This window comes from Peromyscus leucopus, chromosome 8b (genome assembly GCF_004664715.2).
Source record: "Peromyscus leucopus breed LL Stock chromosome 8b, UCI_PerLeu_2.1, whole genome shotgun sequence".
In the NCBI taxonomy this organism is placed as follows: Eukaryota; Metazoa; Chordata; class Mammalia; order Rodentia; family Cricetidae; genus Peromyscus; species Peromyscus leucopus.
Window position 1 is genome coordinate 5,621,232 of NC_051086.1, and position 22,879 is coordinate 5,644,110.

Consider the following 22,879-nt stretch of genomic DNA (forward strand, 5'->3'; position numbering starts at 1 on the left):
AAGGGCCCAAGGCAGAGAGAAAAATCTAAAACTCATGATATTTACTCAATTCCGCTGCTACTAAAACCAGCCCTTAAACTCTGTAGATCCGCCACCTGTAACTTCCACAAAGCCACAGACAGCCCCCTAGCCAGCCCACTGCCCCCAAGCACTTTGGCTCACTTTTATCACTGGCCACTAAGCCCAACAGATCTCTGCCTTCAGTCTCTTCATCCTGCATCTACTTGCCAAGCTAACTTCCCAAAATACCATTCACTTGTGTTACCTTTTCTACTTCAAGAACAGAAAGAAAACAAAATGAAAGTAATGACGCAGGAGACTAAAACAAGCTCCACGGAAAAACATGTTGTAATGCAAGGAGGATGTACTATTTATTGGGTATGTGGTCCTCGGAGTATGCTCCTATTTACAGCATACTATGTGGTCAAGTTACATAAGCTTAGTAAGTCAACTATGTCCTTAAGAGTGGAAAATGGACAGAAAGTGGGTCACAGCAGTGACAAAGGAACTCATGCAAAACCAGGGGCCAGGGCTGGGGAAATGGCTCAGAGGAAAAAACTCTTGTCCTGCAAGCTGGAGGAGGGGCATCAGAATCCCAGCACAAGTGGGTGCGGCCTCCCAAGGCTTGGGAGATGGAAATCGGATCCTTGGAGCAAGCTGGTTACAGAGACTAGCCAATTCATGAGTGCTAGATTCAGTGAAGTGCACTGTAATGAGAACTGAAGCAAATAAAGTGGAGAGCAAGGGAGAAAGACATCTGACATCAACTTTGCATGCACACGAACACATACACACAAGCATGCATATACACATAAATGCATGACACATACACATGGAAGAAGAAAAAGAAGAAGAAGAAGAAGAAGAAGAAGAAGAAGAAGAAGAAGAAGAAAGGGGAAGATGAAGAAACAAGAACCTCTCAGACTTCTAAGTCAAAAGTCCATTCAAGCTGAATATGCTAAGTGACCTAAAGCAAGTGCTCTGAAGCAGGCGTGGTAGCATGCAACTATAATCCCTGCACTGAGGGAGGGTAAAGGAGGCCCACATGTTCCTGCCAAGCCTGGACTACATACAAAACCCTAGCTCAAAAACAAAGAAAAGGCGGGTGGAGAAGAGGAAAATCCAAAACCCCAAATGCCTTAATTAGAAAAGGGTTTGGGAAACCAAATCCATCCAGCAGATATCTTACTTAACAGACTGAGTCCATGACATGACCTGCTAGGCAAAGTTCACCTACCGCAAGAGAATGTTGTAGTCATTGACTAGAATCTGCAGGCCCTTCCAAATTAAACATATAAATTAGCATCTAGCAAATCTTTCTGTAAGCGTATACTTAGGTGTCCGGTGGTGGTGGTGGTGGTGGTGGTGGTGGTGGTGGTGGTGGTGGTGGTGGTGGTGGTGCACACCTTTAATTCCAGCACTGGGGAGGCAGAGGCAGGTGGATTCCCATGAGTTCAAGGCCAGCCTGATCTACAGAGAGTTCCAGGACAGCTAGGGTTATACAGAGAAACATGGTCTCCAAAAGAGTATACTTAGGCTGGGGATGTAGCTCAGTTGGTAGAGTACTTGCCTAGTATGCACAAAAGCCCTGGGTTTGATCACCACCGTCAAATAAAACAGTATAGTTATGTATGCCTGTAATTCTCAGCACTCTCAAGGTACATGCAGAAACATCACTAGTTCAAGGCCATTCTCTGCTATAGAGTGGGTTCAAGGCCAGCCTGAGCTACATGAGACTCTGCCTCAAAAAAGGAAAAATAAATAAATAATATACTAAACATGCCAACTACATATTATCATTGTAAACTTACAAAATTAGTTTCTGGTCTTACACAACAGTATTGTAAAGCTACTGATGTCAACCCATCCCTAGGATAACAACGCACTTTTTGAGCACACTGAATGGATCTGATTTCTGAGGGTGCTAAAGGCATCATCTTGGATGATGACAAATTCTAAAATTACATGTGCCTATTTAAATATAAACTGAGTTAGTGACATTACAAAATTGTCACATATGCCGGTACACTGACACACACCTGTAATCCCAGCCCTCCAGAGAACTACACAGGAGGATCAGAAGCTCAATGTAACCAGGGCTACGGGGCAAGACCCAGTCTCAGAAACAGAAAGCAGGAGGCAAACACTTTGACAACTACTGACTGTTATTCTGAAGAGAAGAGGTTTCAAACATCTTGACCATGCAGTTTACCACACAGCACTGTTCTGAAAGACCATCTCAAATTCACTATTGGGGTTTGCTTGGGAAAGAGAGCGCCTGGATAGCTAACAGGACCTGAAGGCTAGACTTTTTTAAGAGAAGGGCAAAAACAGACATTCAACAACTGCCTCCTTTTGTTTTTTTTATTGAGACAGTATCACGCTCTATAGCCAAAGCTGCCTGGAACTCACGGCCAGACTCCCAATACTAGGAATGCAGGCTCATGAGCTGCCACACCCAGCGTCAACATTTCTAAACATAAGAAAATTGTACACCCTGTTCGAGGAGACTTTTGCCTGTATACTTGTGAAGAGCACAGAGGACAGAGACACATTCTCTAAAACCATACTGCCTGGATGCCTCTCTTACCTCTGCTCTTGAGCACATTATTAGCAACTGTATACACTGGTTTCCACGCAATGAAGCATGAGGAGCTCTTGCCTCCCCAGGTTATTGTAAAGATACAATGATTTCATATCTAAACTGTAACTAGAGAGTAAGTGCCCAGTAACTATTACCTGCTCTTCTTTCTATACTACAGCCACCACCCACCGCTCATAAGATGGTATGGGAAATGTTTACCTAGAATATTAGCAAATGCAAAGAAATCTAACTCAAACAGGTCAGAATGTCAGTCTATAACAGAAAATTTTCAAACGGTATAGGGTGTAGGCAATCTAGAGGAAATGTTAAGTAATGAAAAGGTTGTGTTTTCAAGAGTTACCTGACAATATCTGACAGATAACATGTCAAAGGAAGTGTACGCATTTGAGCTATAAGCTATTTGAGTAAAGCAACAGTAAGTACTAAGAAGGGATGGGAAAGATGGAGGGTTGAATTCACTGGCGCTCCTTGTATACAGCACACTGCATTTCAATGTACTGTGCCTCTCTTGTGCTCCTCAATTACTTTCACAGTCACTAAAGAGCTGCTGAATTTTCAGAAAGCAAGCAGAGCACCAAAAATGACCAAAATACTGTTCTGCTAGTTTACGTCAACTTGTCACAAGTCAGAGCCACTGGACAAGAAGGAGCTTCCACTGAGAAAATAGTTCCATAACACAGGGCTATCAGCAAGCCTGTTGGGTTTTTTCTTAATTAATGATTGATGAGGGCCTAGTCCATTGAGAGTGGGGCCACCTTAGGCTAGTGGTCCTGGGTTCTGTAAGAAAGCAGGCTGAGCAGGCCATGAGGATCAAGCCAGTTAGCAGCACCCTCCATGGCCTCTGCATCAGCTCCTGCCTCCAGGTTCCTGCCCTGTTTGAGATCCTGTCCTGGCTTCCGTTAGTGAAGTGTCAGCCGACTCAACTCTTTCATCCCTAACTTCTGGTCTTGGTGTTTCATCACAGAAATAGTAACCCTGACTAGGACATGCCAACAATGAGCTAGCATGTCCGCTTCAGTGAAAATCCACTATGAGGGAATGAAGAGATGCTCAATGAAGGGCTGCTGCACTTCACGAGGACCCAAGCTGTCCATTAAATTAAAAAAAACATCAAAAATAAATACAAGTCATCTCAGAGCTCAAGGTAGCACACCTATCATCTGAGCACCTGCCTCCTGCCAGTGAAGCAGAACCAGAGAGTTGGGGTTAGTCAGGAGACCCTGAATGAAAATAAGGTAGAAGAGCTATTGAGAAGGACACTCGCCATCAACCTGGCTTCCACATGTACCCTCATCCCTGAAACAGACACAACGAGCACACTTACTTCACTTTAAAAAAAAAAGTGAGAATCCAGAGGCTTAAGTTCAGTTTCACTGGACAGAAAGGTCCGGCCAGGCCTGACTCCAGCTCTGCCATTTCCTAGCTGCATGGCCTGGGTTACCTGCACTTCCTCAGCACTTTCCAGCTTCACTCCACTACCTAAAATCCAAGTGAAGCCCGCACCAATGAAGAAACATGCCAAGGACCTACTGACAGACAGGGCCTAGAAGTTAGCAATGCGCCCAACAGCTGCTGTGAAGGGAGGGAGGGACTCGGCCTGAGAAGACCCTCTAGGAATCCCCAACAGACTGCCACCTTCCATGGTCTCTACAAAAGTAAGCTGGCCAGGCGGCAGCAGCACACGCCTTTAATCCCAGCAGAGCCAGGTGGATCTCTGTGAGTTCGAGGCCAGCCTGGTCTGGTCTACAGAACGAGATTCAGGACAGGCACCAAAAATTCATGGAGAAACCCTGTCTCGAAAAACCAAAAAGAAAAAAAAGAAAAAGTAATCATTCAAGAAAATGTCTCAAAATGGTCACTCATTTTATAAACTATCTCCCCAGAACCCCCAAATCCCTGCTTATTCCCTATTGAGATTTTGCCTAGAAGACATTTAAGCCTACAGCTGTACTGCTCACATTTATGCAGTTCTTCCTGGTAATTCTGCCACGGCCCCTTCATTGACCCACATACACACACAACACTAAGCACAAATATCCACTATGTCCTCCACCCCAGCAATGGAAAAGGATGGACTGGGATTACAGGTGTAAGCCACAATACCCAACTCTAAAAAGATTGTTTTACTTTTGAAATTTCTCTCGGTGAGGTGAGTCCCACAAAACAACACACACAGGGTGACGGCTTACCTGGAAGTACTCTGCACTTCAGATCCACCACTGACTGAATGGGGCATCCCCTTTCAGACTAGTCTGAGAAAAGACAGCGGTGAAGCATCTTCCAAGACTCTCCGTTTACTGTATCCAGCTTTCTTCAACAAAATCCCAAACATGCACTTCGGTAACTGTTGAAAGACAGAGAGCAATCCATACACCCACCATGGCACCAGCGGCAAACGACAGCCACCAAGAATGGAAAGAAAGGCCGATGGAATGGTGGATCTGAGGACAGACCTTGGACATGAAGGGCCTGGGGCAGTACCCCTCAGCTCAGCACTGAGAGAAATAGTGAAATACAGCTAATATTAACATTTACTCGTGATAAATAGCATACAGTCTACAAATGAGAGCAACTAAGACTCACTTAACCATCCACATAAGCTGTCCCTGGTCATTCAATACAATGACAGTAATGTCAGTTTTCTGACAGCTCTTCCATCACTACAAAAGCAGTTTGCCAGTCAAAACGAAAATAAGCAAGGGTTCAAATAGCTCCCAATATTTACTAACATTCCCATCAAAGAAACATTTGGTTTGCCGCTGAAGAGACATCAAACCTACATACATTACTCAAATCCTTGATGTTCAATAGGAATCCAGAACATTCTTAAGCATGACAATCAAGGTAAGAGTGAACTTACAGTTCACTAGAGGCCAATCAATACCCTACAACAGCTAATCATCAGGTAAACCAAAGAGACAATAAAGAACACTAATCAATAATTTACAAGATGACACTCATAAACATTACAGCCAATCCAAATTCTGTCCATTCTTTTCCTACCATATGAGCTCCCCATTAGACCACAAATCCTAACCAACCATAACAAAAAGAGAAAAGACATTAAAGAGGATGGACAACCAGAGAGAATATGCAGATTCAACTTACTTGCCACACTACTGCCGAAATGCCCCGCAGTAGTGAACACCTCTGGGCAGCTGAAGGGCCTATTTAATACAAGACTGTCTCCCGAGTCCCCTCCTACAGGAGCTGAAGCCATGGCATTTTCACAAAGCACAACTGCCCCCTGAGTACAAGGGTCAGGCAACTCATTACTTTTGGGACAGAAGACATAAATACTCTCACAGGCCCTAGGGTAATGAGAATTTCATCCTGGTTGACACAAAGAGCAAACTCCAGATTATTCCACATAGAAAGGCATCCCATTACCAAGGAGCCATGTAACTGCAAGGTCCCAGGCACTAATGTCATAGCAAAATACATCCTAAAGGTGCCTTAGTCCCCTACTAGCAGCAAACAAGTTCCTGATAAGAACTTTCTAATCCTTCTGAACTCTGACTTCCAAGATGCGGTGACAGTCCACAGGCAGCGGCGGCGACAGTGCTGACGTCAGCACTCTGGGCGCTGAAGGAACTGAACGCCCATCTGAGGGACTGCATCACAGTGACCAGATACACACCCTGCAGTCCTCACAACTTAAAGAAAGCATGCAAAACAAAGCACGCCTAAAAAAAAAGAAGTTCAAGTTGTTCCTCACTAGTTGATGTTCCTGAGTCAAAATGAATTGAAGCCGGGCAGTGGTGGCACAAACCTTTAGTCCCAGCACTCGGGAGGCAGAGGCAGGCGGATCTCTGAGTTCGAGGCCAGCCTGGGCTACAGAGTGAGTTCCAGGAAAGGAGCAAAGCTATACAGAGAAACCCTGTCTTGAAAAACCAAAAATAAAAAAATGTAAAAAAAGAATGAATTGAAGACTGAGGATGCGGCTCCGTTGGCCAAGGGTTTATTTGCCCAGCATTCGAAGTCTTAGGGCAGTGGTTCTCAACCTTCCTAAAGCTGTGAGCTTTTAATACCTTTTAATGTTGTGGTGACCCCCAGCCATAAATTTATTATTTTTGTTGCTACTTTCATTGTAATTTTGCTACTGCTATGAAGTGTAATGTAAATATCTGTGTTTCCTGATGGTCTTGGATGACCCCTGTGAAAGGGTCGTTCCACCCCCAAAGGGGTCACAACCCACATGTTGGAGAGCTGCTGTCCTAGAGTCCGTCCCTGTCACTTCGTTAACCGGATGCACATCCAGGTAAGCCCAGGACTCCAGATGTAGAAGCAGGGAGAGCAGAAGTCAAGGGCATCTGTGGCTACACAGCAAATTCAAGGCCAGTCTAGGATACGTGAAACTCGGTCTTAATTAATTAATTAAACTGGAAATCCAGGTGTGACAAAAGTATCCAGTGAACTATGCTGGTAGCTAGTTGCTAAAACAATATAGTCTGTTTTTTCAAAGAGCAACTTACATCCACACTGCAGGGCAGGCAGGACACAGCAAACAAGCACTTCTCCAGACAACTCGGTTCTCACCCTACTGAATCCTCTGGCCTTTCCTTGTACTGGTGAGTTAATTTTTCACCCTTCCCTTCAAAGAAGTATCTCTGCAATGCCTAACCGGCCTCAAGCTTTGCGAAGATTAACAGATGAAGGTAAGAGATCGAGGACTAAATTCTCCCTGTCTCTTCTCAGACAACTGAAGTATACATTATCATCAGTTCTTAAAAGCCGCCAAAGGGTCTCAGCTTAGCTCCTTCAAAGTCCAAAGGCGAGTGTAGAGCCCACTCTTGGCTCTCCCTTCAGGAGAGCAGAAGCTTTCTGCTAGGGCCCAGCTCTCCCACATTCATGGGATTTGCACACTTCTCCACTCACAAGCTGGTGCTTTTCTTTCTTCCCACCATTTTTCTCATTAACGTCCCAATTTCTACCTCACTGCACTCTGGCCTGTGAAGGCCTTTATGTGGACTAACCGTGAGAGGGAATCTCATCAGCAATCTTCCTGCTGACATCACAAAACTCTACACCAAAGTTAACATTTGTTAAAACAGTAAGGCCAAGGTGAGAGACACCAACTGGACTGTCAGGTCCTCCCAGTCTGTCTCTCATTTGCCTACAAAGACAAACTTCCTGTTAAGCAATTGTGATCAAGCAGAAACTTAACAGAAGGTAACAAGCTCGTTCTTGACCAACAGGTTTTCCCCCATTGTCAACTAATTCAATTAAGAACAATTCAACCCGGAAGGAAAGCTTGCTTATTCAATTAATGGCCAAAATCACCTGGTGCTTTGCCAAGAATGAAATAGCTTCATTTCCCAGAACCCCATAAACCAGTGAATGAAACATTATTCAGAATATTCAATGATCACATACACTAACCACCAGTCTCTTTCTGCTGGGATACCCAACACAGGGCTGGGGTGAAGGTAGGGATTTCTCTCTGGAGCTACAGCAGAGGTCTAATCAGACAGGCCAACTGATAGTTCCCACTAAACATCATAGTACCTCCCATATTTCCCAAACCATTGTGGATACTGAAAATGTTATTATTTCCCTCAAAGAATGACTCATGGTATCTATGGGCTCAAAGCAAATGAACGGTAAGCCTCTAAAAATAAAAGCATAGACATGTAAATAGCTTTACAAATAAACACATGCACAACTTATGAGGAAAAAAAGCTAACTTTTCCCACACCATCTGTTCTGAGTTTGCTTTATAAAATGTAGGTCCCTGAAGGCTTGCCATGGAGGCACACACTTATAACCCTAGCACTTGGGAGGATGAGGCAGGAGGACATCAAATTTGAGGCAAGCCTGAGCTAAATAGTAAATTCAAGGCTAACCTGGGTTATGAAGTGAGAAGCTGTCTCAAAAATTTTAAAGCAATTTAGAAGAATTTATAGATAAAAACTCGGGGTTTGCCAGACGGCTCCTCGGCAAGCCCATCGACTCCAGGTCAACCCCTGGGACCCACCAAGTGTGCGCAGAAATGACTCCACATTAACACCCATGGCTTCACAACACATGCATGGGTGCGCACACAGTCACACACTCACACACAGTAACACAGTCGCATACACACACACACACACACACAAATACACACCTCAGACCTGTGCGTACACATAATGAAACATTTTTAAAAAGGAGCATCATCCAGGTGCTGTGGTATACACCTTTAGTAATCCTAGCACTCGGGACAGACACGGCAAGACTGTGAGTTTGAATCTGAGTTTGAATCCCTGCACTTGCAGGTACAGTTAGAAAGGGCTGTCCCCCTGCAAAGTCCTTTCACATACATGTCTCTCGAAGCCTTCCCAATAACTCAGAAGGATAGCCAGGTTTCTGTATGTGTGCAGTTACACTGCAGTTAAGGCTTCCTTTAAGGTCCCATGGCAAGTGCAGAGCTCTGGTAGAAAATCAGGTGTTTCACCCTGCAGCCTGTGCCCTTTCTGCGAGTTAAATCACAAATTTTAAGGTCAGGAAACCCTTGCAGCTTATCAACTATTCTCACCAACAGATATAAAAAGAACGTGGCTTCATTTCTTGGCTAATCACCAGTCTAGGGTGCATATAAATCAATGTGTATATGTATAGGTCCGTACATGATGGGTAAATGTCTATGTGAGCTACACATCAACTTCCACTTTCCCTCACCCGTCTTTTTCTTGTATATACATCTTTGTGTTAAAGTTATCAAAAGAAAATCTAAAAGGTATCATGGTACTCAAAAAAAAAAAAAACCTAACATTAATTGAAATTAATAAATAGCCACCAAGTACCATGCACTTAGCACATGGTGAGGGAAAAGGCTATCAGCTGCAGCTTCTGGCTCGGGTGTTTACACACAACTGCAATTCTGTGTAACAGTCAGTAAATGATGTGAAGGCCATAAAAGTGAGAACTGATAGAAGAATTGGTAACAGAGACGTTTCCCAGACATGAAGATGGCTAAGATACAGAGAGAGTTCACCCCCGAATGAACAGCTGTTACAAAAGCATTCTGTGTACGGGAAGGAGCTGTGGTCAGAGGAAGGGAGGAAGGTCTCATCTCCCAGATAAAGACCTTATCATTTAATGGGGGACACAAACAAGTAACTACAGTATAGGCATAGACTAGTCTAAGTACCACTAGGTAATTCATTCATTTAAGGATTAGTTCACAAAGATTGGGCTATGCAACCAAACAAGATGCTATCTGCCACCCACCTTACAAACTGACATCAAAGAGGTGGCCTCCATTATGTCTCCTGGGCTGATAGAGGTTTATCAGCATGAGCAGAAGGGAAGATTGCTGAGATGTGACCTAAGCCAATTTGGCCAGAGGCTACTCAAGGATGGAGTTCTTTCAGTAAACAGCAGCTGCCTTCAAAAATGTACTCAAGGCAGTTTATCCCAGTGCTGACGACGGAAAGAGTGTGAGCAGAGTACACAGGACCAGGATTCCCCAAACTCTAGCTGAAGCACAGCAGAGAAGCCAGCAGGAAGAAAGGCTGAAGGGAGACAGATTCAAAGAGGGAAAGGAAGTGGCAGGAGGGGAAATGGATGGGAAGAGGGACAGGAAGTAGAGTCAGCAGGCCTGGAAAAGCTTCTTCCCCAGGATCCCAGCATGCTTCCAAAGGGCTCCAGAACTCACAGCCCCAAAAGCACTGCCCAAGGGCCACATGTGTGCGGGCCTAGGAATCTGTGTCAATGGCCTAGTTAGTGAGTATCCTGGGCTAGCTCTCTACTTAGTAAAGGACAGGCTATAGCAGTCAGGGCCACCCCTGTCAAATCTGAAGAACATGTAGCCTACTGCAAATCCTCAGACAGATTGTATATTAAAGCCACGGCCCCTTTAGACTGGTCAAAGATCCTATAAACTCATGTGGGTGATATTACTTGGGCCCTGCTGAAACCCGCATCTATTTATGCACATTTGGTGAGTTAGCAGCCAGAGAGCTTTGAGGGACAGCTGCAGACATCCAATTTCTTGATAGATTCACTAAACAATTGAATTTGCCTCACTAAGTCAAGGACAGGAAGGGAGGAAAAACAAAACAACTGAATCAAAAAGAAAACAGAGAAAAACAAATAATTTACCTTATCAGTTTCTTTCATCTCCAGTTTTGCAGACTGCCTATACTTTAATAACTCTAAAGATAGCACTATACTGCACCTTCTTAAGAAGGACCACTATGTTCTAGTCTGCATTACTTCGTCCACTTAAGAGATTAAAAACAAAAGGAAATGACTCACTTAAGGTCTCTTAGCAGAGGGGAATCTTTCAACAGCTAATAACTCAGTAGAAGTGTAACTAGGCAAGTTTTGTTTTGTTCACACCCATGAGACAGAACTATCATCCTAGCCAAGTGATGGTGGCACATGCCTTTAGTCCCAGCATTCGGAGGCAGAGGCAGAGGCAGAGGCAGAGGCAGGTGGATCTCTGAGTTCAAGACCAGCCTGGGCTACAAAGAGAGTTCTAGGACAGCCAGGGCTACACTGAGAAACCCTGTCTCAAAAACAAAAAAAGCAACAACAACATAACAAAACTATCCACAAAGAAATCCTGTCTCAAAAACAAACAAAAGCCAGGCGGTGGTGGCACACGCCTTTAATCCGCCTTTAATCCCAGAAATCACGAGGCAGAGCCAGGTGGATCTCTGTGAGTTCAAGGCCAGTCTGGTCTACAGAAAACAAAGCAACAACAACAAAACAAACCTATCATCCTTAAACTTGTTTTTGTGTTTTGTTTCTCTAAGTGAGGCAAGGTTTCTCTATGTAGCCCTATCTGTCCTGGAACTCACTCTGGCCTTGAACTCCCCAGAGATCTACTTCCCTATGCTGGGATTAAAGGTGTAGGCCACCACCACCCAGCAATCCTTAAACTTCTTTAAAATTACATTTATTTATGTAAGCTGGTGTGGGAGGGTGTTTTCCGGAGGTTTGTTCTCTCCTTCTTCTATAAGTCCTAGGGAATGACATTTAGGTAGTCAGGCTTGGCGGCTGGCACCTTTACCCACTGGTTTGTGTCCTACAACCGTTAGCCGCATTTTGCTATCTTTTCATGGGAGAAAAACTAGCCATCTCTCTGTCAAGCTCTTATGAGTGCTTCCTAAGGAGTGCCTGTACATCAACTCATGCTCCCAACTGAATGTGATGCATAATGAAGTTTGCATTCTCTCCAGTGAAATCTGTAAACCAGACACACAGCCTGGTGAGTTCTATTTCCAAAATGGATCACTGCTGTTCTAACTCACTTATAATAAAGATGACTGTTACAAAGAAGTTTAGAAAACAGGTCCATAAAGCTGACCCAACACTAGGCCAGTATAAAGCCATGAAAGCCACATGGCAATTAAATTATTCACCATCAGCAACTATAAATTCATTGTCTCTATCAAGAGTTTATTTATCACCTTGCCGAGGATGGTGGCACAGACCCATAATCACAGCACATGGAAAGCAAAAGCAACAGAATTGGGAGTTCAAGGGCAGCCACAAAGTCCCAGGCCAGCCTGAGCTACAAGAGACCCTTGGAGAGGGCAAGGAGTCAATAAAGGGAGTGTGTGTTAAGAAAGAGAGGGGGCAGGCAGATAAGAGAGAAAAGAGAAAGGAGAAAAGGAAAAAGTGGAGGGGAAGGGGGGTGGGGGTGGGGGCAAAAGCACTCTTTACACTTTTTATTAAAGTCAAGAGGCCTACGCAGAATGCCAGAGACATGCAAGCACCTTTGGCAGACCCAGGCCTCAAATAAGCATAAAAGTCACCAAGTGGGGAATTGGATTTTGAAACTTTAACTATTCCGATATTCCCATCTTTGTCCTCCAACCACCTCCTTGCTAGAGGTAGAACTCAAGCAAAGTGTGTACTATAGTAAATTATAGATAGTCTCCACTACAACTAGCTTTAATTTCTCCTAAATACTTAAAATAAGTTAGCCGGGCGGTGGGAGGGTGCACGCCTTTAATCCCAGCACTCGGGAGGCAGAGCCAGGCGGATCTCTGCGAGTTCAAGGCCAGCCTGGGCTACAGAGTGAGTTCCAGGAAAGGCGCAAAGCTACACAGAGAAACCCTGTCTCGAAAATAATAATAATTACAAAAAATGGACTAGGGGGAGGTAGCTTAATGCAGTTGCCTAGCATGAGCCAAGCTTGGCTTTGAGCTCAAGCACTGTAAAAAGAAACAGAAAAAGGTATATAGTGGCTCACACCTGTAACCCCAGCACCCAAGAGGCTGCCAACAAGACTGCTATGAGTCTTACCAAGTGCAAGAGAAAAAGATGCATCAAAATCAAAGTAGAAGGTTGACAATTAAGAACTGAAGATGACACAAAGCCAGTTTCCTCTTTTTAATGCAGTGCAATCTAAAACAGCACATGCCGTATCTTGTCAACCATTAGGTACCAAACTCACAGAGGCACCAAAATCACAAATATCTGAGTCCAGAAGAGGACTCACAAAATTTGAAACATTTTATGCTCTAGGCTTCCAAAATACGGATCAATTTAACCAGTTCTCCTCTTTCAATCATGTTATTTTGAAGTCATTATTACACGTACTTTCAACCAATTTCTGGAAACTATAATTGAAATGTAGTAATACAGAAAGCCAGATGAGGCTGGATTTGCAAGGCCTTCTGATCTGTCCACCGACGCTGGGCCTCTTCAGTAGAAAGCACTTGAGCCATCTACTGCACTGAAACACACACCTACCACTCATGGAAAAGACTGCCCAAGGCTCCTAAGAGACCCCACCTAGGAGGGAAACAATCCTTAAAACCATTTTAAAATTGATCATGACTACTACACCTTTTATTAAATGGTGGGTTGACATCTCTTCAGTGTAACAACACATATTATCACACAAAGTCTAAGCCACTCATCATGGCTTCGTGGTTCTAACTAAGCCTGTGCTCTACCACTGAGGTGCACCCCAGCATCCAAAACAAAATTTTTTAGTTATATGCATAGAAAGCAAGTAAATGTGGGACAGTCTTTCTTTAGTCACATACTAACAGACCATGCCTTGGGTTACACTGTATTTCTTATAATCTTTTGAAGAAGAGGTGTTTTGGTTGTTTTAAGTGAATGTGTTTCAGTATGAAGCACTGGTCACTCTGAAAGCAGATGTACTGTTTATCTTTAAGAAGATGGAACATGTCTGAAGATACTTTGCCAAAATAGAGGTCAGCAAGATGGCTCAGCCAAAGGCATTTGAACATACAAGCCTGCCAACACGAGTTCAATTCCCAGTACTCACATAAAGGCAGGACAGAAGTGATTCTACAAGTTGTCCTCTAACCACCAAATGCCATTGTGGTGGTGCATGTATCCATTCACAATAATACATAAACAACCATTTTTAAATGATATTTTGTTAAAATAACCCACTTCAAAAGTTTGCCGAAACTGCTGTAACCAACCATTTGATGCTGAAAAGGAAAAATTCCTCAATACCTAAAAATCAAAATCCCACAAGTGACAGAATCCCTCTGAACACACGAACACGAACACACACACACACACACACACACACACACACACACGCGCACACACACACACACACACACACACACACACCCCAGGAACTACCAGAGGTCCCCACACACACACCTGCTAATTTTCAACAAGTCCAGCAGACATGAGACTACCTCGGTATTTATTTTATGCTACTATACTTCCATTTTAAAACGTATACCTTAACTCCCTGGATAACATCATCCACAGAAACCATGAGGCTATCCAACAGAATTTCAGTATCACCATTTATTATTTATAGCATTAAATGGGGGAAGTGGCTCTGATGTCACCAACCCTACCCAGTGGAATCAGTGACTCAATAAGCATTTTCACACTGGAAAGAATCTGACTAGGAAAACGTTTTGCAAAGTTCAGTAGATCTTGTAGCTTTCCTCGATACCATGGGGCAGATACTAGTTGTTACTGTATTAGCGGAGATACAAAGAAACTATCAAAGGTTTCCTTTGTATGGCCATTTGCAGAGGCTGACTGCCTCCCAACTCTCCCAAGCCTGGTCTGATTTCCCTCACATTCAAATTGGCAGGTAATACCAGCCATATTTTATTTCTTCCACCAATGAGCAAATTCTTCACTCCTCCCAGCCACTCACTCATAGTCCTGTTTCCAAAAACCCTTCTGGCACCAAGTCTGAGGTCAGAAAGGGGTTAGGGTGGTCCGGGGAGACCTCATCAGTCTGGCTACCAATGGTTTCTAACAGTAAAAGGGATCGTTGCTTCTCTGTGGGCCAAGAATGCCCCCTTTTTTTTTTCTTTTTAAGAGCGGGGGTGGGGGGCGGTGATGAGGAAGGCCCCTTCCCCCTCCCCTCTCATTTCCCAAATGATAAAGTTACGGTTTCCCTTTCCTGGAGGATGGAATCTAGAGTACCTGGGGCCTTGCTATACAAACATCCTTCACGGCAGGGTAGGAAACCCTTTGTCCAAGAAGCCTGACACCACAGGGGCCCAGGAAAGAGGCTTCATATCCCGCAAGCCTCAGACTCGAGGGCACCCCCAACATCCCAGCCCTACGGGGCCTATCCCGGCATCCACACAGCCGTAGCTTGGGGAGAAGGTGCTGAGAGCCCCCCTAACACCCCCCCCCCGTACGCCTAGGTTACGGAGGCCGAAGCGGCCCCAACTGGTCTCGGACTCCCTCCCACCACCATCACCCTTGGCTTAAGCGCGGGTGGGAAGCGCGATGCGGGCCTGCCTGGAGGAATGGGAAGGGAAAAGAAATCTTCTAAAACGAGTGCTATGGCAAGGCGAGAGTGAGCGGAGGCTCCCGGAGGAGCGAGGCAGGGGCGCCCGAGACCGGTCGGAGCCCGGCAGGCGGTGGAGGGGGGTGGGGGGAGCGGAGGCCCGGACAGCCTGGGAGCGCGAGGCGTCAGCAACGAGCCACGGCAGGAGGCCGGCCGGGCCCGGGCGGCAGGGAACGAGGGCTGGCCTGGCGCGGACGCCGAGGTGGGCAGGCCCCCGGATCGCCAGTCGGCCGGAAGAACGGAGGGCCAGCGGGCCGCACTCACCATGAGCTCGATGGTCTTGTCCTCAATCACCGAGTCGGGCTCCATGGCGGCCCCGGCGGCCCCGCCTCGCTCTCCCCGCTCAGCAGCGAACGGCCCGGGCGGAGGAGGCGGTGGCAGCGGCGGCGGTGGAGGCGGCTCTCGCACCCACTCTAGCTGCCAGCCCGCCCGGGCCGCCGGCAGCTCCGCCCTCCCACTCGGCGGACGCAGGACGCGCAGCTGACTACAACTCCCGACAACCACTGCGGCTCGCGCGGCCTTGTGGGAGCAAGAAGCCGTCCGGCCCACTCTGCCGGGGCTCGCCACTGTAGAGGCTGCGCTTCGAGGAGCACAGGGCTGGGAGTGCGGGACGTGCAGACCTGGAGAATCTAGGGCTTGCTCAGGGTAGGGCCTCTTGAGTGCCGCGACTACTTGTCCCAGAAATCCCCGCGCGCAAGGTCTCCTTCCGGCTGGCCGTTCCTGACTTCCTGGCAGCTTGGGGCTGCCCGAACCCGGACGGAAACTCGAAAGCAACTCCTTACTTAAGTCTGAGATCTTTGCGGTGCGACCGATTTCCGCACATGCGCCCTGGGTGTCTGCAGTGGCACTCGCGTAGGTGGCTGCGCCGCCGCTCCGTGTGTGTTGCATTTGGTAGGGACAGGTGGGCCCAAGGTGCACTAGGAAGTGTGGGAGAGGGCGAGAGGGCCCGAAAGCCCGAGGACGCAGCCAAGGGAAGATGGACATCTCTAGAGGAAGTGTTTGGAGACTGAGTGGGGAAATAGGTGTATGAAGAGCTGCTACACTGACTGAGAGGAGCTGAGCCAGGAGAAGGAAGCTGTTCGTTCTGAAAACATTTATTTGTAAACATTGAGTTTCTACTGCCCTAAGCACTGGGAATCAACTTGGAACGTAACAGGAGAGACCCCTGTTCTCAGGAAGCTTAATTCTAATGGAAAGACAGCAGACATTAACCGAGAGTTAGAGGGGCTATGAAAGAACACAACTGGAGACTTCCAGGGAACTCTGCCTCTAACTCTGTGATCTTCTCCAAGTCTGTCAGTACCCTGGAACCAAAATCCTCCAGGAACACGCTGATAGTTGAGCAAGGTGGGTTTATTTCTACCTGAAGCACAAGAGAACATATGTCATGATGAATCGTGGACGTCTCAATAGGAGACCTTAGGTAATGTAGAAGAGGATTTGAAGAGGCCCTGGAGCGAAGTGCGAGTAATTCTAAGACTGGACATCGCAGTCTTATCTGGGGGAAGTTAGACTGAAGCTAAGTAGTAATTGGTGACAGTCCCTCATGTTAGCCAGATTCAAGTGTTTAGTCTTTGTAGCTGTATGTGTGGCTTGGATAATGGTCATGTTTTATCTGTGTTCACAAATAATTATGGAGTGAGTGGTCTTGTTTTTGTCTTGATCCATAAGATAAGGCCACAGAATATCCTTGTGTAATGTTGGTGGTCTGTGAAGTTGTTTATGTTTTACAGGAGACCTAGCTGTAAGGGCCAGGCTCTGACTATCATCAAGGGCCTGGATGATTGTACCCAGCCCATTTCTCAATGGCAGAGACTGCTTTCCCGTGTCTCAAATGTTTTTCAATTCTCTGCCCCAGTGCAGTGGATGACTTTCAAACTCTTTACATTTCCAGAGATCAGTATACATCCAAAGCACGGTATAAATTCCCTACCGTTAGAGTTTGAAATTTTATGATCTTTATCTGGTGGCTTTCACCAAGAGATTGAAAGAAAACCAACCGAGAAAAGCCCAGAATTAGAGTTCCTGCCATTACCTTGCTGTCTGGATTTCACCAGACAGGAGGACAGGTTAAATGACCTCTGTTTCAGTTACCTATTGTAACATAACAAACCATGCCAAGACTTGGTAGCCTAGAATAACAATGGTTTATTTTTTACGATTGCATAGTTTAGCCAAGCTCATCTGGATCAATGTGATATAAGCTGAGGTTACACATGGGCCTGTAATCAGTTGAGAACACATTCAAAATGATTTCTCATCCTCTGGAGCCTCTCTTTTCCACTGGCTTCTTATCATTCAAGCCTCTGGAGGGTGGCTCGAAAAAGGGCAAGATCGCCGGGTGGTGGTGGCGCACACCTTTAATCCCAGCACTCAGGAGGCAGAGGCAGGCAGATCTCTGTGAGTTCAAGGCCAGCCTGGTCTACAAAGTGAGTTCCAGGAAAGGAGCAAAGCTACACAGAGAAACCCTGTCTCATAAAATCCAAAAAAAAAAAGAAAAAAAAAAGGACAAGACCAATCAACAAATGTTTATCAAACTCTGATTGCTCAATTAACTAAATCAAGTCATATGTCCATAGTGAGTGTGGGAAGTTCTGTGGATCCTGAAAGATTAGTTCTTTGGAATTCACCAATATAACAGCCAGCCAAAGACCTTGAAGGACCTAGCACTTACCATACAGTATAGCATGTAGAGGTCACGTGAGTATGATCCTCCCATGCATATGTTTAGCCTACACCGCCATCTTCATTGTTTTAAAAATTGGTATGCCAGATCTGGGCCTGGTGGGGGACAACTTTAATCTTAGCTCTCTGGAGGTAGAGGTAGGAGGATCTCTATGAGTTCTTGGCCAACCTGGTCTACAAAGCCAGTTCCAGGACAGCCAGGGATGTTACACAGTGAAGCCCTGTCTCAAAAAAAAAAAAAAAAAAAGAAAAGGGGGAGCAGCATGTCCCTAACCTGAAGGCCCCAAGTTCAACCCATAGCATGGCCAAAATCAATCAGTTAAAAGTTTCACATTTTAGCCGGGCAGTGGTGGCGCACACCTTTAATCCCAGCAGAGCCAGGCGGATTGCTGTGAGTTCGAGGCCAGCCTGGGCTACCAAGTGAGCTCCAGGAAAGGCGCAAAACTACACAGAGAAACCCTGTCTTGAAAAACCAAAAAAAAAAAAGTTTCACATTTTAGGAGGACTAGAGAGATGGACTCAGTGACTTAAGAGTGCTTTCTGAAGACCTGAGTTCAGTTCCCAGCACCCACATTGGGTGCTCACAACTGCCTAGAACTCCAGTTCTGGGAGAACTGGTGACCTTTTATTTTTTAATTTTTTTTTTAATTATTAAGAAATTTTCTATTCATTTTACATACCAATGACAGATCCCCTTCTCCTCCCCCACAACCCACCTCCCATTCCCATCTCCTCCAAGGCAAAGTCCCCCATGGAGAGTCAGCAGAGCCTGGTACATTCAACTGAGGCAGGTCCAGTCCCCTCCCCCTGCACCAAGGCTGTGCAAGGTGTCCTACCATAGGTAGTGGGCTCCAAAAAGCCTGCTCATGCACCAGGGACGGATCCCGATCCCACTGCATGGGGGCCCCCTAAACAGTTCAAGCTAAACAACTTATCGGGGACTATGGGGGTCCAGCCCCTCTATAGTCCCCTCCCAGGGTCCGGGAAGAATCTACAACCAGCTGATAATTAATCTTTGATGAAAAGAAATGAATCTATGTACACGAAACTCCTTAGTCCATATACTTTATTATTCTGTGACAGTTATAAGCTTATATTCTGCTCTCATACTTAGGTCATCTTTAGCCTGATTTCTCTCTACACTTGTCTGTGATCCCCTCTAGGTTCTATCTTAATTCCTTCATCTAGTTCTGTCCCTTCTAGGTTCTCATCTATCTAGTTCTTTCCCCTATCAGCTCCTCTCCCGTCTCCTTCTCTCTCATCTGGCTCTTCCTCATCTTGTTCTTCCCCATCTGGCTCTTCCTCATCTTCCATCTCGTTCCTCTTGTTCTCTCTTTTAGTCCTTCAATCTAGTTCTTCCCCATCTCAGTTCGTTCCTCTCAAGTTCTTACCCATCTAGTTCTTCCATTCTCTTTTCTCTTCTCTCCCCATGCCCTGGAAGTCTCGGTATATAAAGGGAGGGTTCGAGCTAAATTGTGTAAAGCTATTACTTAACGTCCACCTCTCTCCTAGGCAGTGTCTCCTTGTGGAATTTACCGTAAGTCAGGAGACTTGCACGTGGGCTGTTACCATTGTTAGTCCACCTGGGACTAACAATGGGCGCCCACCTGGGTGGTGTTTCCTGTAGTCCTTGAAAGTGGCCAAGGGAGATAGATAATCTGATTCCAGAGAAAGCCTTTCCTGAGGCTGTTCTCCAAATACCTGGAATGTGTATGTCCAGAGAGTGATCAGTCTACACTGTTAGTCCTTCTTAGGGGAAAGTCGATTGGAAAAACTATGAAGGCACACATGATTTTCATAACAGAAGACAGCTGATATATAACAAGCCAAGTAACACCAAAAACTCCTTGGGATTTGGCTTCCTCTGGAGGAATTCCCTGATCCCTCCAGGTAGTGACTTTGCCATAACCAGCTGAGTTCTTATGATATATTTCTGCAGCCCGCAGCAACAATTGTCTCACCTATCCAGAGGGCCCAGTCCAGTCCCATGGGGGCTCCACAGCTCTTGGTCCACAGTTCATGCGTTTCCACTAGTTTGGCTAGATGTCTCTGTATGTTTCCCCATCATGATCTCAATGTCCCTTGCTCATAGAATCTCTCCTCTCATCACTTGGACTCCTGGAGCTCAGCCTGGACTGGCACCCTCTTCTAGCCCCTGTAGCTAGAGTTTGTCTCTCCGGGTCCCGCCAAGCCTCCATTTTAGAATCTTTTTTTCTCAGGTTTTAGGTGAAAACTCTTGTCGCCCCACGTTGGGCACCATTTGTAGCTAGAGTTTTTCTCTCCAGGTCCCGCCAAGCCCTGGCAGTCCCGTAGCCCACTTATAAAATAAACATACAGACACTTATATTATTTAAACTGCTCAGCCATTAGCTCAGGCCTACTATTGTCTAGCTCTTACTCTTATACTCAACCCATTTCTGTTAATCTATATGTCGCCACGTGTTCCATGACTTTACCTTCTTCCTTTACATGATGCTCCCTGGACGGCAGGCTGGCGTCTCCTCCTCTCCGCCTTCCTGTTATCAATTCTCCTCTCTTTTAGTCTCGCCTATACTTGCTGCCTGGCTACTGGCCAATCAGTGTTTATTTATAAATCAATCATCCACAGCAAGCCCCTGTAGGTACCTGCACTCACGTGAATATACCTCATCTTAAACGACTTCACGTTTAAAATCTGTGTTTTAATTTCTCTTGAAAAATTAGAGTATCTGGCTTTGAGATCTGTGATAAGAGTATACAGTTGTTGTTCTTAAACTAAACTCAGTCTTACAATTTTACCAATAAAGACTTGGAAATCAGGTGCTGGGGTCAAAACCTGCCAGCTCAGAGAGGCTGAGGAGCAACCAGCTGACCTTCCTCCTTAGCCAGTGTCTCAGATAGAAAGAAAACTTCTCTTCTGCCGACACAAACCAAAAAAAAAAAAAAAAAAACCCACCAAACTCAAAGTATCCGTCTTCTGAAATCCATCTTAATCTTTATGGCTGCTGCCTGTCAACTAGTTGCTAGCTCCACCTCTTGACCCAAGGTTGATTTTATTTAATTAACAAAATCTCAGGGTTCACAGTCTGATCAAATATCCTGCAACATACGGTGGTTCAGTAGCGGCTACCTTTCTTTTGGAAAGTGTGCCTTTGTATAAATAATGTCCTTGTAGTCCGTTATCTGTGTCACAGTCCATTGTTTGCTGCTGCGTTAGAACATGTGAGAACAGATGACTTACAAAGAGAAGAAACTGAAGTTGGGCAGTGGTGGCACACACCTTTAGTCCCAGCACTCCGGAGGCAGAGGCAGGGGGATCTCTGAGTTCAAAGCCAGCCTGGTCTACATAGTGAGTTCCAGGATAGCCAGGACTACACAAAGAAACCCTGTCTTGAAAAAAACCAAAAAGAAAATAAAAAAGGAAGAAAAGAAACTGCTTTGGTTCATAGCAAGAACATGATGCCAGGCTCTGCTAGGCATAGGTGAGAGCCTTCTATTGAGCCATGGCAGACAGTGGTCATCACATGGCAAGATAGAGCAAGCTAACCAGAGAAAGCTCACTTCCATAGCCAAGCAACTTCCTTATTAGCCCATTAGTCAACGAAAGAGTTAAATATGAGAGTAAAAGTCCTCATGACACAAAGACCTCTTCACCCTGTGCAATGGGGGTTCCATTTCACCTGGAACATGCTCCTCATCTGAATGCTCCTCATCTGAACACTAAATCCCTATAGATACCTGAGTTTGCAGCCCTGGCATCAGAAAACCTCAAAGTTTTGGTTTGTTAATTAAAATCTTATGCCTTCTGAAAAGAAAAAGAAAACTGGCATTGTGGGTTCGAATTCCAAAAGCTCAAAGGGATTAAAAATGCATGTTTATGACAGAAGTCTTACGTAAGCCAAGCCAAGGCTTACCTCCTAGCTCTGACCTCTTAGACAAGAACCTGAGTATGCAGGTATTCTTGCTGCTTCAGGCTTGATGCCTCTTGGAGATCAGATCTGATCATAGACAAAGGCAGAAAGTCCTAAGGCAGTTTGTCTCCAGAGCTTCAGACAGCTCTGGACCAAGATTTGCAAGGCATGTTGACAGTGAAGAGGTTAGTGCAGATCTATGACCCTCTGTGTGACACCGAGATCCTAGTGATGTCACATTACCATGGCAGAAGGTGCATGTGTCACAGTGTAAGGTAATAGCCAGGGGGCCGGGCGTCACATTTCGTAGTCAGATATGTTCATATTTCTGCAGTGGCCTCTCTGTGTGCCTCTTGGCAGTCAGCTTCAAAACCACCCTTCCTAGCTGGACTCTGAGAGGCTGGACTGTGTGAGACTGTGCTTCACATCATCAGCAGAGACCATGCGCACAGCGGAGTGAAGGGCTCCTGGTCCTGCCTCCAGTGTACCTTCTCTCCTTATTGCTCTGGAGGCCCAAGCAGCAAATGGCCTCCAGACTGTCTCACATGTTTCCCCTACCCCTTATGTGTGTCTGTGTGTCCTGTGTCTCACGTGTGTTCATTCTGTGTGTCTCTGTCTCACGTGTATTCCTCTCTTTCTGTGTGTGTATGTGTGTGTGTGTTCTGTCTCACGTGTGTTCATTCCCTTTGTGTTTTTCTTTTGTCTGTCTCACATGTGTTTTCTCTGTGTGTGTGTGTGACTGTGTCACATTGTTCGAATCTTACATGGTCTTTTAATAAAAAAACCCAGAGCCGGGCAGTGGTGGCACACGCCTTTAATCCCAGCACTCAGGAGGCAAAGACAGGCGAATCTCTGTGAGTTCAAGGCCATCCTGGTCTAGGTTCCAGGACAGGCACCAAAACTACACAGAGAAACCCTGTCTCAAAAAATAGACAGACAGAC

General features: G+C 45.7%; 1 protein-coding gene across 6 annotated transcripts in view; it reads right to left on the minus strand.

Moving 5' to 3' along the window:
* Fbxw11 (F-box and WD repeat domain containing 11) overlaps positions 1-16,126 on the minus strand; it is a 105,295-nt gene extending 89,169 nt beyond the window's left edge. For 2 of the 6 annotated variants that reach the window (XM_028857803.2, XM_028857800.2), the window contains exons 1-2: positions 15,627-15,715; positions 4,795-4,949 (exon numbers count right to left, since the gene is read on the minus strand). Coding sequence is in view for 4 of the 6 variants with exons in the window: in XM_028857797.2 (XP_028713630.1) it covers positions 15,627-15,671 (45 nt within the window). In the remaining 2 variants the exon portion in view is untranslated. Of the gene's footprint in view, positions 1-4,794; positions 4,950-15,626 lie in introns of all 6 variants that reach the window. The other 4 variants (XM_028857799.2, XM_028857798.2, XM_028857797.2 and 1 more) reach the window with 3 other exon arrangements.
* Between the last annotated feature and the right edge of the window lie 6,753 nt (positions 16,127-22,879).